This window comes from Mycetomoellerius zeteki, unplaced genomic scaffold (assembly GCF_001594055.1).
Source record: "Mycetomoellerius zeteki isolate Tzet28-1 unplaced genomic scaffold, Tzet1.0 scaffold128, whole genome shotgun sequence".
Lineage (NCBI taxonomy): Eukaryota > Metazoa > Arthropoda > Insecta > Hymenoptera > Formicidae > Mycetomoellerius > Mycetomoellerius zeteki.
The window spans coordinates 1,202,435-1,220,629 of record NW_017256212.1 but is presented as its reverse complement, the minus strand read 5'-3'; the positions used below and the strand labels follow the sequence as shown (position 1 = coordinate 1,220,629).

The 18,195-nt window shown below is 33.5% G+C and overlaps 1 protein-coding gene across 1 annotated transcript in view; it reads left to right on the top strand.

The window, feature by feature from the left end:
• Positions 1–226: 226 nt before the first annotated feature.
• The window catches only part of LOC108731462 (girdin), an 18,978-nt gene continuing 1,009 nt past the window's right edge, over positions 227–18,195 (top strand). Inside the window, exons 1-15 of the mRNA XM_018461812.1 lie at positions 227–415; positions 514–848; positions 1,261–1,483; positions 1,846–2,404; positions 2,873–4,462; positions 4,536–5,615; positions 6,258–6,654; positions 6,985–7,224; positions 7,691–7,777; positions 8,117–8,373; positions 8,495–8,578; positions 9,140–9,471; positions 15,935–16,307; positions 16,743–17,265; positions 17,796–18,017. Of these exons, the coding sequence (XP_018317314.1) occupies positions 581–848; positions 1,261–1,483; positions 1,846–2,404; positions 2,873–4,462; positions 4,536–5,615; positions 6,258–6,654; positions 6,985–7,224; positions 7,691–7,777; positions 8,117–8,373; positions 8,495–8,578; positions 9,140–9,471; positions 15,935–16,307; positions 16,743–17,265; positions 17,796–18,017 (6,235 nt within the window). The 5' untranslated portion in view covers positions 227–415; positions 514–580. The remainder of the gene's footprint in view (positions 416–513; positions 849–1,260; positions 1,484–1,845; positions 2,405–2,872; positions 4,463–4,535; positions 5,616–6,257; positions 6,655–6,984; positions 7,225–7,690; positions 7,778–8,116; positions 8,374–8,494; positions 8,579–9,139; positions 9,472–15,934; positions 16,308–16,742; positions 17,266–17,795; positions 18,018–18,195) is intronic.

The following is an 18,195-nucleotide window of genomic DNA, read 5'->3' as shown; positions in this document are numbered from 1 at the left end:
TTAGATATATTATATTGCTATTAATCGTCAAAAAGCCTATCTATATTACATTATACACAATTTTGGAAATTAAATTATCCAAAGTTTAATTCGGTCATGATAGAAAGAAACTTATATCATAACGTCTTATTAATATATTATATCATGAATTCGGTATTACTAAATCGAGTTATATTCATGGTTATATCGATCTCGCTGTCGATATCACTGAGTCGTGTGTCGAACTGGGAATAATACCAAAAATATGACTGACGTTTCACGAATTTCCGGGCAACCTCATATCTCCATGCATAAAAAGATTTTATCTTGGCGGAGCTTTTTTACGGAACAATGATAGTGCACTCTACTACCGCGGGTTATCTATGAATTGACCCGAGTCATAAATAACTTGTTTTCCATCTCGATAATGTTAGAGGTATATATAGTATAGAAATGATTACCAAGTAACTTACACATTTTTTATGCAATGCGCTCCCTGAAAAAGCGTCGTAACGATTGTAGAGGCATTTTTAGGAATAAATTTGTGCAGCGGTACGCCATACAGAGAAGTTAAACGTGGTCCTCAAAATTATACCAAGCCATGGACGATCGATACATACCGCTATTTTGTTCATGCGGATGTCACGCACCGCGGCCGATAAAACCGATCGAATTACCGCCGCACGAGCCATGTTGTTGCTGCGATTACAACCCCTTTAGCGACAATTCCAAGGAATCGGAGATCTATGATCTGCCGTTCGCTCTACGAAAACTGACGGTAATGAAGTGCCAGATGAAGAAGTGGCGCATGGAGCGGCTGCAGCTCGAGAGCGAAAATAGGTCTCTGAAACAAGCTCTACGATCATTCGGTATCGATGTTCCATTTCATAGTCGAATCTTTTCTCTCCCACTTTTGCTCCCCTACACTATATTTCTTATAGAATAAATTTTATAAGAAATTGCCATTCGAGCTGTATATACGAAGAGTAATTTTAGCGCGGTACTTTTTCCAATGCGGCACTATGAACGGTTCTATAATAAAATCTATCCACATATTGATTCCGGATATTTCACAAAATATCAAATAAAATTCGGTTATTAAGTCAAACGATTTTCCAATACATCATTATTTTATACATTTCGCGTTTCTACATTTTTTATTATTAAGTTTCCATAGCTCTCTATCGATGCACATAGCTCACCGCAAACGACCCATGTTTTCTTCGTCATATAAAACAGAGTACCGAATACATTTCGGGCGGTCAAATAATTTCCCTATAGGTGTGAAGCCCGACGGGGTATTGGGTCCTGATCCCTTGCTCGTGCATTACCGCGAGGAAAACGAAAGGCTGCAGAATGCAAATGAGGAACTGGCGGAAAAAGTTCGCAACCTCGAGGAGAGTCTCGCTGAACGAGATTGCTGCGACGATCCGTGCGAAAAAGTTAAATACGTGAGGGAGAAAATAGCAGCACTGAGAGATCGTTTTGCTGCCGAAAAAAAACAGTACATAATGCCTATTGACTATGAAATTTCGTCAAGACAGTTTAATGAGTCTTTCTTTCTCCTTTCCACTCTTACTCTTTCTTTCTGCATATTGTTTTAATAAACGGAAAAATAATTGAGCAATAAGTAGAAGGAGAATGCTAAAAAAAAGCTCCTATAAAATTAATATTACTTAAATTAATCGTTTGGGAATAATAATAGTTAGAAAAGGCTTCTGTTTTATACTTTGCGAAGTTACTTATATAGCTTTGAAAGGAAATTGATCACAGTTCGTCGGTTACGATATTTTCTTGAAAACCATCTATCTTCATTAAATACGATACGCCAATATAATTATGTGCAAACTGTTGATATCGTGACAGAATGAGAGACACGATATCGCATCTGAAGTTGAAACTGGTGGAAGCCGAGGAGGATACTTCCTGTGCGGCATTAAATCGTTTGAGGGCAAAGCTTCGTGAGCTAATGAAAGATGGTCAGAAAGCTGATCAACAGGTGTCCGTGGTTGTCGAGAGATCAATGCAGACATCGGTGGATCTATCAAAGAGCTACGAAGATCTGTTACGAACACAGCGCCTGCAAGCTGAACTAACGCAAATTCGTCGTTCAATGGAGGAAGTTGTTACACCGGTCTCAGAAGAGATTGTCGTTCCTCTACCTGCAGATGTGGAAGAAGAGGACATACCGGCACTGTTAAGTCAACTTCGTAATTGCAAAATGCTCCTGGCTGAATTGAAAATGCATTTGGATGAGAAGACGGCTTACGCGGAGGCTCTACGAAGCGAACTTGATCAACAGAAAGCCTCCGTCGTCGTACCGGCGTTAGATCTGGATGAGATGATAGTTAAACCAGCGACCATGGTGGTCGAGATGAAGGAAGAGCCTGAGAAACTTGAGAAACCTGAGAAACCTGATGATAAGGTACTTCTCTTTATTTCTTCACGTTTGTAAATGGTCGTAATCGGTTGCATGTACGATGTGTTAAAAGCCATAAACGTTTTATGCTAACATGTAAACTCCTGTTTCGTTGAGATGAGACAAATGCTAGAGGATGTTTATACTTGTCTAACTCCGTAGTAGTATTCATGACAATTGGGTATTTGTTCGCAGATTACTGAGCTTCTCGAAAGCCTGCGGCAGTCGGAACTGTCTGTGCTGGACGTGAATAAATTGCAGAGCGAGATCGAAGATATGAGGTCCCAGTTGTATAATTTTAAGACGGAGAAAAAGGAACTTCTCGACGAGCTGAAAAAGATACAGAGTGTGGTGTCCGAGAAAGACCGTCAAATAAGTGAACTGAATAACGAAAGTGAGATTCTGAAGAAGCACATTGAAAGACTTCAGTCCGAATGTGACGAATTAAATATTAAGAATGCATCGTTAGAGAAGGAATTTCGAAAAACACAAGAACTGAGTAGAGTGAAAGAGGAAAATAACGAGTTGAAGAGCGAGATCGATAAGTTGAACGTTGACCTGCGTCGTGAGGAAGAAAAATTTCAAGTGGCGCAAAAAGAGCTAGAGGGCATGAGAGACGATTTGCATAGTCTCGGAGCTGAGAATGAATTCTTGAAGGAGACATTGGAAAATGCAAAACTGGAGACTAACGAACTTAAAGAAGAAAATGTTGCTTTGAAAAACAATCTTGATAACATGATTAAGGAACTGGAATCTTTGAGAAGGGAAAATAATAATATTAAGGCAAAGATAGATCAATTATTATCTGAAAATAAGTATTTAAGAGATGAATTAGAAAAACGAGTGGCGGAGACGGATCAATTAAAATCCGAAGGGATTGCATGGAAAGAAGGCCTCGATAGGCTGTTACAAGAAATGAATAGATTAAAGGTTGAAAGCGATAAACTAAAGGATGAAAGTGCTGCTGTTAAAAGCGAAAGAGACAATTTGACAACTGAAAGAGACAACTTGAAATCCGAGAATGGTCTTCTTAAAGATGACTTGTCTAAAACAAATGTAGCGTTAGACGACGCAAAGAAACAATTGAACAAATTTAAAGTCGAGAATGGAGTTCTTACAGAAGAATTGGAGAAGGCTAATGTAAATAATAACAAGCTACTTGCGGACTTCAATACTTTGCAGAGCGAAATGGCAAAGTTGAAGTCGGAGAACAGAAAATTGTTACAAGAAGTGGATGATGGGAAAGAAGAACTAACAAAATTATTATCCGAAATAGAAACTTTGAAAAAGGAGGTAGATAATATGAGTAATAAATTGACGAGGGCAAATAACGAAGTTGTAGATTTGCGGCAGGAATCACTTGAGTTAAATAATAAACTGAAAGAGGCGAAAGTTATAAATGAACAACTAAAGACAGATATTCACCAAACAGAAGTAGAGAACAAAGATATTAAGGCGAAAATGAATAATTATAGAGATGAAAACAATAGGCTAAACACAAAACTAAATGAACTGAAGGAACAAATAAATTTATCGACGGATGAAGTAAATAAATTAAGAGAACAACTTGACAACGCCGAGGATCAGGTTAAGTTTCTTGATGCTCAACTTGTTAGTTTACAGATTGATAAAGACAAGATACAGAATGAAATCAACGCTTTGCAAAATGAAATCAGCAAACTGAAATTAGATCTAAGTACAGAATCTACTGCTAAACAAGACATTCAAGAGGAATTAGTGGCATTAAAGAATGAGATGAAAAATTTGATCTTAAAGATCGATGAGATGAAGGTGCAAAATCATGCCCTAAAAGAAGAGAGACACGCCCTCAAGAAAGAGCTGTTGAAACTAGGCGAGGAATCGTTGAGCCTAAAGGCTGCGAATGCTGAGATGATGAACCAGATTAATAATTTAAGAGCGGGTATATCTGATCTTCAATCGCAATTATCTAAAGCGGAAGAAGATATTGAATATTGGAAGTTGGAAAATTACAAGCTTAAGATGAGCTCAGATAAGTTATCCATCGAGAATGAAAAGACAAAGGAAGCTTTAAACGTCTGTAAGGTAGAGATAATTAGTTACGTATTCCTCTTGTAACTTCTTGTGCCTTTGATAATAATCACATTGAAATTCATAGGTTGAACATCAAACATTAGAGAAGGAGATAACGAATCTTAAAAATGAGAAGATTAAGCTCGAGGGAGAAATAGCAGAGCTTAAAAATCTGTTAGAAGGGCTAAATCTGTCGTCATTCGCCGAAAAGTCTGCTAAAGAAGAGGCTTTGGAGGAACTGACGAAAGTCAAGAATGAAGTCGTTGCTTTGAGAGAGGAACTTAAAGCACTAAAACCTGAATTAATTAAATTAAGAACAGAAAACGATAAAATAAGGGATAAGAAGGAAAATCTATCGCGTCAAGTATTAACATTAAAAGCAGAACTTGAAAACACAAAAAATGAGGTATTAGCTTTGAGAGTAGATAATAACATATTAAAATCAAAAACAAATACATTAACAGACGAGAATAATAAACTAAAAACCGAATCAAATATGCTGATATCTGAAGTTGATGGTTTGAAACTAGAAAACACGAGTTTGAGGGAAGAACGACAGAAATTCGAAAAAGAATTTGAAAAACTAAAAGACGAGGACGATAGGCAAAAGGATGAGATTAAAAATCTAAAATCTAACTTGACAGCTGAACAGGAATTATCAGAAAAAATTAGATTGGAATTATCTACTAACCAATCGGAAAACGATAGATTAAGAGCGGAGCTGAAAAAACTGCAAAAGAATTTAGATACCCTTGAATTGGCGAATGACAAGTTGAATAGTGAAGTAGAGGATTTAAAGAGAATGTCGATCGACGCGCAGAACAAGGTGAACGCATTGCAGTATCATGTGGCTGCATTGTTAGAAGAGAAGGAGGCACTTCTGAACGAGTTAGATAGTTTACGAGCGGAAGTGAGTAGATTAGGTAAAGAAGTTGTGTCGGATAAAGTTGCAAAGGAAGCTACTGAGAAAAAGGCGATCGTTTCTAACGGCAAATTAATGGAGGAGCTAAAGGAAGAACTAGATAAAATGCGTGTGGAAAATGAGAGTTTGAAGCACGAACTAAATGACGTAAATAAACGACATGCTTCTTTGAAAGACGAGAATGCTGCTCTCAAAATCGAAAATACTAAAATAGCAACAGAACTCGATTTCTTCAAATTAGATTTAACAACTGCAAGGAATGATTTAGATAAGTTCAAGAATCAAAACAACGAATTAAAAGCAGAGATCTATCAATTGAAGAAAGTGAATGGATTAGATAAAGAAGTTGTGTTGGATAAAGCTGCGAAGGAAGCTATTGAGAAAAAAGTGATTGTTCTTAATGACGAATTAATGAAGCTAAAGACAGAATTAGATAAAACACGTGTGGAAAATGAGAGTTTGAAGCATGAACTAAATGATATAAATGAACGACATGCTTCATTGAAAAACGAGAATACTATTCTAAGAATCGAAAACACTAAAATAGCAACAGATCTCGACTCCTTCAAGTCGGATTTAACAACAGCGAAGAATGACCTAGATAAGTCTAAAAATCAGAACAACGAGTTAAAAGCAGAAATCGATAAATTGAAGGAAGTACTCGGTGATGCCGAAACGAAGATTAAATTTCTGGAAGGACAGCTTGTTGACTTGTCAAATGAAAAAGAAAGGCTTGAAAAAGAGATGAGCGACATGAAAGTTCGTACAGTGATTTCAAAGGCCGACGATGCACATGCGCAGATTGATGACTTAATTAACGCTCTGGACGCAGAGAAAATGGATAAGGCTGCCTTAAAGGATGCCTTGATTCAATTACAAGACGAATTGAATAGATGCAGGGCGGACAACGAACGATTAACAATTGAATTAGCAATACAGAAAGAAAGGATCGAAACCGATAACGGCGAATTGAAAAAAGATGATTTGATGAGAGTAAGGACGGAGTATGATAAAGAGCGACAGGATTTACAAAAATTAATGGTAGAAAACAAAGAATTGCGAGATGAGCTAAGAATGGCGCAAAATGAGATCAATAAATTAAAAGAGAATATCAAGAAATCGAAAGGCGATTTTATAGAGGATGTTGACGATATCGACAGCTTTGAAAATGAATTGAAGAAATTGATGATCGAGATAGACAAGGCGAGAGAAGATTTAAGATACGCGGCGGAAGAGAATAATAAATTAAAAATGATCAATGACGGTCTTGAATTAGAACTAGGTCGATTGAAAGCACTGCAGGACAAAATAAAAGATTATCCTGAGCAAATCGATGAAGAAGTTATCGGGTCGAAGGATGAAATCCAAAGATTGTTTGTCGCAAATAATGCGCTGAAAGTTGAAAACATGGAGCTGAAATCCAGATTAAATCATTGTCAAGCGGAAAATAAGCGTTTAAACGATGAAATTAATAATTTGAACGAAAAAATCAAATTGCTGACATCCCTCCCTCCCAGTGTAGGTTTAGACGAGGCAAGAGAAGATTTAAGACATGCGATGGAAGAAAATAATAAATTAAAAATAGTTAATGACGGTTTGGAATTAGAACTAGGTCGACTGAAAGCGCTGCTGGACGAAATAAAAGATTATCCTGAACAAGTCGATGAAGAAGTTAACGGGACGAAAGATCAAATCCAAAGACTGATGACTGCAAATAATGCCTTGAAAATCGAAAATATGGAGTTGAAATCCGAATGGGATCATTGTCAAGCGGAGAAAAAACATTTAAATGATGAAATTAACAATTTGAGCGAAAAGATCAAATTTCTGCAATCTCTTCCTCCCATCGTAGGTTTGTACTTTTTCGATATATAGTTTCGATCAAAAGTCTGGAAACACTTACGATTTTTTCACATTTTACGAAAAATATCTCGGTAAAAAAAATTGTAGAGAAACTTTCGACCACGCTTTAATTTCGAGCATTTTTATATAATTTAGGAATAAAATCTCGTAGAGAAAAAATTCAAACACGAATTTAAAGCCCTATCTTTACTCTTTAAAATGCGTGGTCAAAGACTTCTCCACGATTTTTTTCATCGAGAATTTAACTTTTCGTAAAATGTGAAAAAATTGTGTTTCCAAACTTATGACTGGGATTGCATTATTGGATAATATAGATATAGGTTGTTTAAATCAATAGATATAATTTAGTCGTATAATGCGTTTCTCATTCATTCGGTGGTTTTTGGCGAGTTTTTTTCTTATTGAATTTTGTCGGTTGCGTTCACATTAAAGGAAAAACATCTTTGTAATTCCAGAGGCTGGCGTGATTAAACCGGATGAATGCGGCGACTTCGTTAAGGCGAATGAATTACTGAAGAAGCAAATTGAAAAGCAATATGACGGTAAAAACTTGCATAAAAACTTTTTCAACTGTTTTGTCATTCCGACAGTTTTTATCGCACGGTAGAAATGTGAATTTCCTTATTCATAGCCCGTAATTAGCCCGGCTAATATCTTAATAAGTTAAGCATTTCCATAAATTTGCGACACTCGAAGGCAACATTTTGCAAATTGTTATATTCTATTAATTACGCATGCCATTGCACCAAAAGTCGCGCGTGCAGTTTGCACAGAAAACTAATACTTGGACGAATTTTGTGATACATAGAAAATGACAAAAACAAACTTTGATTACATAATTTTTGCAAGTTAGTTCTGTATTTGTTCTCGCAATATAATAGCCGTGCAACGTGTGCGTGATTACATACAATTTGTGGATGGAAAAATTCCTGCGAGACCTGCGATGGCGACAACGTTGGATGATGATTTTGAAATCGAGCGCTGGACTGTGCCGTCCATCATAGAATTATTAAGAGAATCGCAAAAACTGTCTGAGAATATCTATCTGGCCGAAATAGAAATTCAGAATATCGATAGACTATTTAAACTGCTTAATGAATGCAAGAGAGAAAATGAGAATTACATAAAACAATTATCGGTGAGGCGAATAACAGATAGCATCAATCCAGTACACATCAGTTTCCTATTTGATGATTTATCTGGAGAATAATTTGAATTTTCTGACTTGCATATTAACGCTGGAAATGAATCATTTCTAGGAGTTTGGTGTGGAAGTTACCAAGGTTGCAGGTGTGGATAATGGCGATAAGCTTGCAGCTTTTGACCCTGAATCTTGGTTAAAGGTATGTACGTGCGGTGGTAAGAGTTCATTCTGTTGGTCTGCGTTTACTTCTTTATATCTATTAAATCTCACTTTTCTCTATATTGACGCGTCGTACTTGTAATAAATCGAAATATTATTTCTATGTTTGCATCTCTCAATATATATCTATGACAGTCTATGTAATATATATTACATAGACTGTCATAGACCATAGATACAGATAAAAATATTCTGTATCTAGATATACACGGAAAGAACGATTTTACTGAAATATTTAAATAAATTTAACTACAGATTTAAAATACAGATTTAAAAATAATTTTGTTTGACCATCAAAATAATTACATAGAAATCTCAAGCATAATGAGCAACTTTGCAAAAATTTTGACGTTTGGCAATCAGTTTGAGCGTCCTACTTAATTATTTTGATGGTTTAACAAATTCATTTTCAAATTTATATCTAGCTAAATTTTTAGATACTTCAACAAAACTGTTCTTTCTCTGTAGTGTAAAAATAATTTTTAACATGGAAATAACTGATTGCTCTAATACAAAATATCTATACGTTTATCGCTCTCAGTCTTTGACACTAACACAACTGGCCGAGCTGCACGATAAAATCTGTCTGTTGACTTCAAATATGGTACAACAAGATAGCAGTCCTACGGTTTGCGATCATTCAGTGATTAATCGAGGTAGTGATCGGTTGCGAGCAGATTACGATGCTTTAAATCGGCGGATCGCCGCCTTGCAGAAGCAAATAGCCGAAAAGCAGATTGAGGCGGGATGGAAACTGCAGGAATTAAGACGAGCTCTTCGTATTGAGCAGGCAAATCTGATTCAAATGTCTGACCGAATGAATCTCGAAAAAAAGCGCAACTTAGCTCTTCATCTCACCATGGACGATTCAGTGTGATTTTCTTTCTGGTATCAGCAAACATGTTAAAAGTGACGTTTACTTCGAGTAAGTTCTTGTTACTGGACGCGTAGCAAAACAAGGCGAATATTCTTTATAATCTTCCTTTTGATTATATAATATAAAATAAAAATAGAACGATACAAGAAATCTGATATTCACAGAAGTATATATAAATTAGAATAATTTAGTACATTTAAGACCATATTTTGAATAATTTCTGTAATTATAACAAAGGGGAGACCAAATAGGCATTCTTCAATTATTAAGCTCTTTCAAAATACCTTGACCGTTTCTATGTTCTCCCCTGCCACTATCCAAATGATTGCAACAATCTCCTAGGCACATAATCGCGATAACGTATGATATTCAGCAACATCATGGTTTTGTTGCTAATCACGATCAAACAATAACAACTAATGAGAGCCGCTTGTTTCGCGGCGCATGCTTGTGCACGCCGCCACGTGCGATAACGTGATTTCCTGTTTCATTTCGGAGGTCGCGTTGTTCGATCGAGATTAATTCAATTGTACCGTACCGCATCCGTTCCCACGACTTTACCCGGCTCGTCGATGCGACCGCCGACGCGCGGGTGTGCACTCGGGCTCAATAGGAAGGCGAATGCCGTCGACAAAGAGTAAACATATAATTGAAATGCGCGGGTAGATCAAACGGTAAATGAATTGTCGAAATCCGTTTAACTGTGTGTCCACCGCATGGAATTGAAATAAATTCGTAAAACGCTGATAGCGAACCCGTCGCGAAAGCATTAATGCGACACGATGACGGATTGCAAAAGATATATCTTTTTCCTTCCTTCCTTTTTTTCAGGCTGAAAGAGTTTTTCTTGCTCGAGTTACATATATGTTTTCACGTATATATTCTCAGCTTGTAATCTTAGTCCACGAAGCACATATTGCACATGATAAGAAGGTGAAACTGGATGCTAACATGTATGATCTTCGCGTTATATGACGACAACGGTATATGATAACTTTGTAAAGTGACATATTTTTGTTTTAATTCTCTCATCGAAGAAAACAGTTGCGCAAAATTGTATAAAGTTTGTAAGAAGTTTCACTATGACCGCAAATACGTTACTTAAGTGTAACTTCACTACGTATGCATAATGAGATTCTGTTACGGAATAATATAATTTTCGTAAAACTTCTACATTATACGATTGAATGTTTTTTTTTAAAAGATAGATTTGTCACAGATTGTTGAGAAATATAGAGTTTAATATTTTCTTAACCCTTTGATGCCATTCCATATCGATCGTTTTGTCACGTACTTGCTCTACACTGAATATTCTAAAAAATATCGTATAAAACTAAATATATAACAATTTTTTTTCAATCGAAACGCTGAATATAACGTAACAAGCAAATATATGTGTACATCTGTTAATAAAAAAGTCATAACGTAGCAAAGTAAAAGAAATCTCGGGTATATCACACTAGGAATAACATCGAAAAGATTATAACTGGAATAAGAATATATTAAATTTTAAATTTTTTGAGATGAGCACAGTATGGACATACTTTATAGATGAAAACTTTTTAACGATAAGTACGTCATTTATTTAAAATGCTTATATAAACTTCCGCAGTTGTTGGTGCACAAATAATATATTTATTATAAGACAATACGTTATAATTTGTAAACAATTGAAATGTACTTATCAACGAATTTAACTATAAACGTTTCGCTTCTGAATTTGAGTCCTTATAAAGTCCATATACCAAATACTAATAAATAATAGTTTGTACTTGACTTCCACATTGAGAAGGACTCAAAATTCAAAGTCGAAACGTTTGCAGTTAACTTACATCGTAACTACATTCTAGTTGTGTGTGTGTGTTCGGAAATTATATCTTATCTCCTTATAAATATAATTGCGCACCAACAACCGCGCACGCTCATATAGGCATTTTACATATATTTAATTTATTCTTGGAGCCGCAAAACTATTTTTATTTTTATTTTAAGTTATTTATCTATATAAATTTCTTCTAAGAAAATATTATCTTTGTTCAAAATGTATTCTCGTATAATTTTGTTTTGTAATTGTAATTTTGTATTATATATTTATAAAATTTTAGAAAGACGCATTATGTATACGTGAAGATATAATCGTTAGTTAAGTAGCTTGTTTTTACTTCGAATGCGATGAGATTTTCCAACGAAGGTACGAGAGGTATAGATACCGCCAACGTGGTTAGTGAGAAATTGCAGCGGAAAGATTTATGTGAGTTTAAAAAATGACTTCGTGCATTTATACGCTTAGTTCGAGCTTGTGCAGCTATCTTGTTTTGTGTATCTACCAGCGTGCAGCTCACTGCATTTCCATATTTTCATTTCTACCTGAGATTGGGATTCTAGAATCGACGTTTAATTAAACATTTCGCTGTGATACAACACAGCAACAAGAACATTCGCGATTAAGTCGATTTTCCGGAAGTAATTAGTCATACTTATCGTTATCAATATGGATGTTCGTCCATTTGTATCAACTCGTTCTAGATACAAACAATTTTTGGTCTAAATAAAACTAAAATATCGGAGTAGAAAACAGACAGAATGATATAAAAAATAAAATAGAAATCAATTTTTCAAAAGAGTTTCTTTCTCATTCTCAATTTATCTTTATTTAACAGCTATATAAGAAAGATTTTTTCATAGTTTTACTGTGTATCTTTTATATAATTTTGAAAAGTGTCTGTTGGTATAATTCAATCTAGCTTCGAAACTTTGACTATGATTTTTAAATGATATAATTAAATTGAATATGATAATTTCAGATTTTTGTAAATTATGTTTGTTCTATATATTCGAAGAATTTCTATCTATATTAGCATAATTGATATCACTCTATGACTATTGTATGTACCAAAAGTAGTTACGTCACGTGAATATCTGCTGAGTTATTTCCAGTGTTGTGTAAAACACTTTGTTTTCAGTATCCTGTTAGAAATGTGACCACGAGTTTCCTTTACATGTAAATGAAGCTCGTAGTTATGAACGAAATTAAAAGTAATGAATGAATTAACTGAAAATTAAGTTACAATAATTACTTAAATCTAATGAACGTGTACATAAAATTTATGAAATTTAATATACTTTTTATAAAATTTTCTGGAAGGTACATTAAATTTCATGTACATGTACACAAATATACTTTTCAATTATAAATATATCAAATTTAACGTAATGTCATGAAATTAAGTTCAAATTGTGTAAATTAAAAGTAATTTACACAATTTATTATTAAATTTCATGAAATTTTTAACAGTGTAGATATAATCCAAGGTATAGGTATTTCAGAAAAAATATCGAAGTACAGGCACTATTAAAACAAAATATCTAGATACAGGTACTTTTAATATATCCTAAGGCTTTTGAGTAGGTACTTATGGTCACCACAAACATATTGAATCGTGTGCAGGGAATGGAAATAACTTGTTACTTGTAACGAAGATACAGTTACAAGTTATTTTTTTAGTACTTTACTGGTAACGCAGTTACTTATATAGATAAAAATAACTGCGTTACTTTTTTTTTGATAACTGTAACGGTAACGTAGTTACATTTTTTTGTAATGGTAACGAATTTTACAGTTATTTTTATCGTTACTTTGCACATGATTGGACATAAGCCATTTATAGCGTTTGAAAGCCGCTATAGGCACTCGTCCGCTATGATTGGTGATCGTCGATTTTAAAAAAGTAATGAAAAGTTACTTTTTCAAGTAACAGTAACTGTATAGAGTTACTTTTAAAAATCGGTAACTATAATAGTGTGTGTGTGTGTGTGTGTGTGTGTGTTGTGTAATAGTAACTTGTTACTCTTTCTACTCGGTAATGAGTAACTGTAACTTGTTACTTTTAAAAAGTAACTTTTCATTCTTGTGTCGATTTCAGATGCGAGAAATGACAATTTTTATTACGAGTCATTTATAAATAAAGACAATTTGGATAAAAGTATGATGAAGTAAGATAAACGAAAGTTATTTTTATCCTTATCTTTTCCGACAGTTAGTAAATAACTGTAAAAAATGATAAAATACATGTGGAATAGACTGTGCATGCGCAACAAATAAAAACATTTCAGTATTGATAAAAAGCACTTCAACTGCTTTTTATCACTTTTTACGATTATTTACTAATTATCAGGGGGAATAAGAATAGTTTTAGCCCAGTTTTATAATTGCTTTAAAGCTATCTCATCATTTCGTTTTATCCAAATTGCTTTTATTTACAAATCGTACATGTAAAAAAAATTAATGTGTCATTTCTTGCTTCTGATGTCACGATTCAATATGGCTATAGTGATCACTCAGGAGCTTTAAATATAGGTACCTTTCCTAGAGAAAGAGAGAGAGAGAGAGAGAGAGAGAGAGAGGGGGGGAGAGAGAGAGAGAGAGAGAGAGAGGTACAAGTACTTTTATTTATTAACATAAAATTTTAGAATGAACAGATATTTATGATTTCATGTATCCGTACGTAATATTTACGTATTATACGTATTTTATATGTATATTTATAAATATTCTATGCCAGTTTAACATGTTATACAATAAAATGAAATAATACTTATAAAGCTATTAATTAGTTTTACTCAAATATAATTCATTTAACATTTATGCATTATATTTTAAAAATATCAAACATTCAAAATTTTCACTGAACAAATTATTTTGTCACGGCATTAAAATTTATTTCCCTGCATTAAATGCACATTTAACAAGCACGGAGCTCAGTAAAAGTGTATTATATTTCATATCAATTTTTTTTGTAATTGAATAATCTATTTAGTGTAGGAAAGTATTAAAAAAGTAACTAAAATATACCTAAATATAAGTATCGGACGAAAAAAGTATCTCGCTACATATCTTGGTACTTGTACTGCACAACACTGATTATTTCAGTAAAACAAAACTCCACAACCTTCTTTCTTCCTCTACAGAATATTGAAAATATGTGAATATAATAGAAATAATTTAATTTATAAATAATAATATCAAAGTAACTTTTCACTAATCGAAATAAAGAAATTAACAGATTGGTTCTTTCGACAGTTCTTGTGGGAAATTGTAGAATAAATTTTAACCTTGTTTTTAATGTAATGAAAATCTCGGAGACAATGTGTGTCTGGATAAACAGATATATGGTAGACGTATGTAGCTTATGTGTTACATAAGGTTTATATCTTGTCGGAATAATACAATGCGATATCTTATGGACACAAATGACTTTCTCATTTCGCAATTTTAATCTCTTTATCAAAATGTATAGATTATCTTCTTGTATTTGTATTTTGATTTATAATTGAGGAGATAGGCGGAATAAAGGCACAATTCTACTTAGGCCTTTTTTTCGGAAATTAGCACAAATAAACAAGGAATTGATGTTACTTACATTAGTTAAATATGAACGTGTTTCGATTGTCCTGTGGTGGTGAAAATGATATAATCTATGGAAAAAGGTTGCATAAATGATTTAAAATCATCAATGAGATTTTTACCAGACTGAAAATGGTACGACAATAATGTGTTTTCATTACAACATATTTATGTTAAAAAATCTTACGAAAACTCATCAGATGATGATTGAACATTATTTAAATTTATTTTGTAGAAGTAAAAGTAAAATGTATTTGATATTCATTTTGTATTTCTTCTAGAAGAATGTGAAAATAAAAAACATTTCTGCAGTTCATAGTCTTTCTTTCTATCGATTCTTACAATATTATGATTAATATTCGGAAAAAGGGATTAAGTGCATTTTTTAAATTGCAAATAACTTTTTAAATATTGATCATAATAGAGAAATATTATAATATATAACTTCTCGAAGACATTATATAAATATACATTTAATACTGTTCCCATTTGTGATATAATAAAAAAGTAACAAGTTACTTTAATTTTTATCAAAAAATCAAGATTTTGTAATTAGACCTTTATTCCTCTCAATTAAAAAGAAACTTTTATATGTATTACTATATTTCACAAAGTTATATACACACAAGTGCTATCTACGAACTTATTGCACTTCTAAATTTTTTAATTGTCTGGGATTTCATTATAATTCGTATTCTAACAAAAACCATTAATTTTATCTTATCGGTTATAAATTAATCAGTAGATAATGAAACTTTAATAGTGTAAGCTATTCAAAAATAGAATGACTCAGCATATCTATCATAAGTTCTATATGATTTTCAATGGTACACAGTTATAAAATGTATCAATGTATGTACAAATCTTGAGTCATTCTTTCCTAAGCCGTGTAGCAAGAAGTGGGGGCTTCCTATTAAACTTCGTGTAGTAGATATAATATCAAGCAGTGTCAGTTATATATTTCTCGCGAATGTCGTTGAACTGCATGCTATCTGTATTCGAGCCGTTCAGTTCGAGTTTACAGTGAGTTGAACTGTACAATAATCACATAACAGGCATCACAATTATAATAGCGACCAGCTACCAACAATGGCTACAGGCATGTTGGAAATTCTCTGTGCTTGCGTGATGATCTTATATTTACTTTATTATTATTTGACCGCTGACTTTGACTATTGGACATCGCGCGGGATCAATGGACCGAAACCCATTCCGTTCTTCGGCAACATTGTCGAATTTTTAATGGGCAAGAAAAACATGGGTGATTTTTACAAAGAAATTTACGACCGATACCCGAAAGAATCCATGGTGGGTGTATTTTTGAGAGGAAATCCTGTGCTCGTCATAAAAGATCCTGAATACATTAAACAAGTGTTGATAAAGGATTTCACCATCTTTGCTAATCGACATTCAAAGGTTTATGAAAAGGTATTTTTGAAAATATTAATAGATAAATATTAATGTGTAAATATAATATATGTAAAGCAATAAGTGAAAGTCAAAGTCAAAGACGAATAAATTTATGATGTTGATTAATTAAAAAATGTAATCTTTATTAATGAAGATGGTAATCCTGTACGTTTCAGCTGTACAGTCTTCATCAGCATTAAAAAAATAATTTTAATTATTACTTAAAATAATTATTTTTAATTTGTTTTCTCCTTTTTTGTTTCGGAACGTACATATCAATTACAATAACTAAAAAAATTAAGAGTTGAAAAAGAGTATTTCTCTTTTTCTCTCTCCAGTTTAAAGTTGAGCTGACGTATAAGTTTCGAGGTAAGCGTTGATCACTCGGAAACTTTGAAAGGAAACTTTCTAACATAATTCCCGCTTTCTGATACACTGATGCATAATTTATAGGCCGAACCCATGTCCATGCACCTCTTCAGACTCGACGCTGTTAGATGGCGACCATTAAGAATGAGGCTTTCGCCCGTCTTCACGACCGGGAAGTTGAAGGACATGTTTCACTTGTTGCTGAACTGTTCCGACCACTTCGAAAAGTATCTAGATGAGATAGTATCTAAAGACAGTATTGTCGAGTGCCGAAATATGACGTCTAAATTCACTCTCGACGTGATCGGATCGTGCGCTTTCGGTCTCGAGATGAACGCGTTGAAAGAAGAGAATAATCAGTTTCAGCGTATCGGCCGTAAGATCTTCCGCTCTACTCCAAGAGTCATGATTAGAAATATACTCAAAGAAATACCGTGGTTCTACAAGAATTTCGGATATATCTTTGACGATCATGATGTGACCAAGTTCCTGACAGATATTACCCGAGAAACTATAGAATACAGAAAGCGCAACAATGTGTGTCGAAACGATTTCGTCGATACACTTATCGACCTCAAGGATAATCCCGGCAAGCTGGGCATTAATAGTAGGAATACTATTGCTTTTACTTTTTTTGCGTCTTAATTTATCAACTTTCGAATGCGTTTTTTAACATTGGATGTATTTTTGTCATTATCTTTCTTGAATATGTTTATATTCTTTCTCTTTTGAAAGATAATCATTGAATAAAACAATACTAATATGTATTGTTGAAGTATCTGTAAATAAAAATTTAGGTAAATACAAATTTCAAAATATTTCTGTTGAAACATCAAATTATTTATGTAGGAAACTTAAGCATAATAATTAATGAGTAATGTTGCAAAAAGTATTAACATTCTAACAACTAATTTGAACGTCCTACATAGTTATTTTGACAACTTCAACAAAATTATTTTCAGATCTGCATCTAGCTAAATTTTTAAATACTTCAGCAAAATTGTTACTTCTCGTATGTTCAACACTATTAACTTATTTTTTATATTTTTTTATGTGGTAACTATTGTAACAGTCTATAATTTCCTTCTTCTTCATGTAAAATCTAAATATAAAATTATTATTATTTTTATTTTTCAGATGTAACAGATGAATTCATTGCTGCCCAATTATTCGTATTTTTCGCGGCTGGCTTCGAGACATCTTCTGCTACAATGTCTCACGCAATATATGAACTAGCGCAGAATCAATCAATTCAAGAAAAAATTCGAAAGGAGATTAAGGAAGTCCTTGACAGTGCTGACGGAGTAATATCATATGATAACATCAAGAAAATGAACTATTTGGAAAAGGTTTTTCAAGGTTTGTGTGTGTGTTTATCCTTTAAAAAGTACTTCTTATAAATAATTCAACGAATTAAATTTATTCACAAACGTTGCTGCAATTTTTTTCGATCTTCGGAAAGTCAGAGACGACTATTTCCGTGAGATATGCGAAAGGTTTGATAAATCGACTGTTTAGAAATATCTTTCTGCTGAAC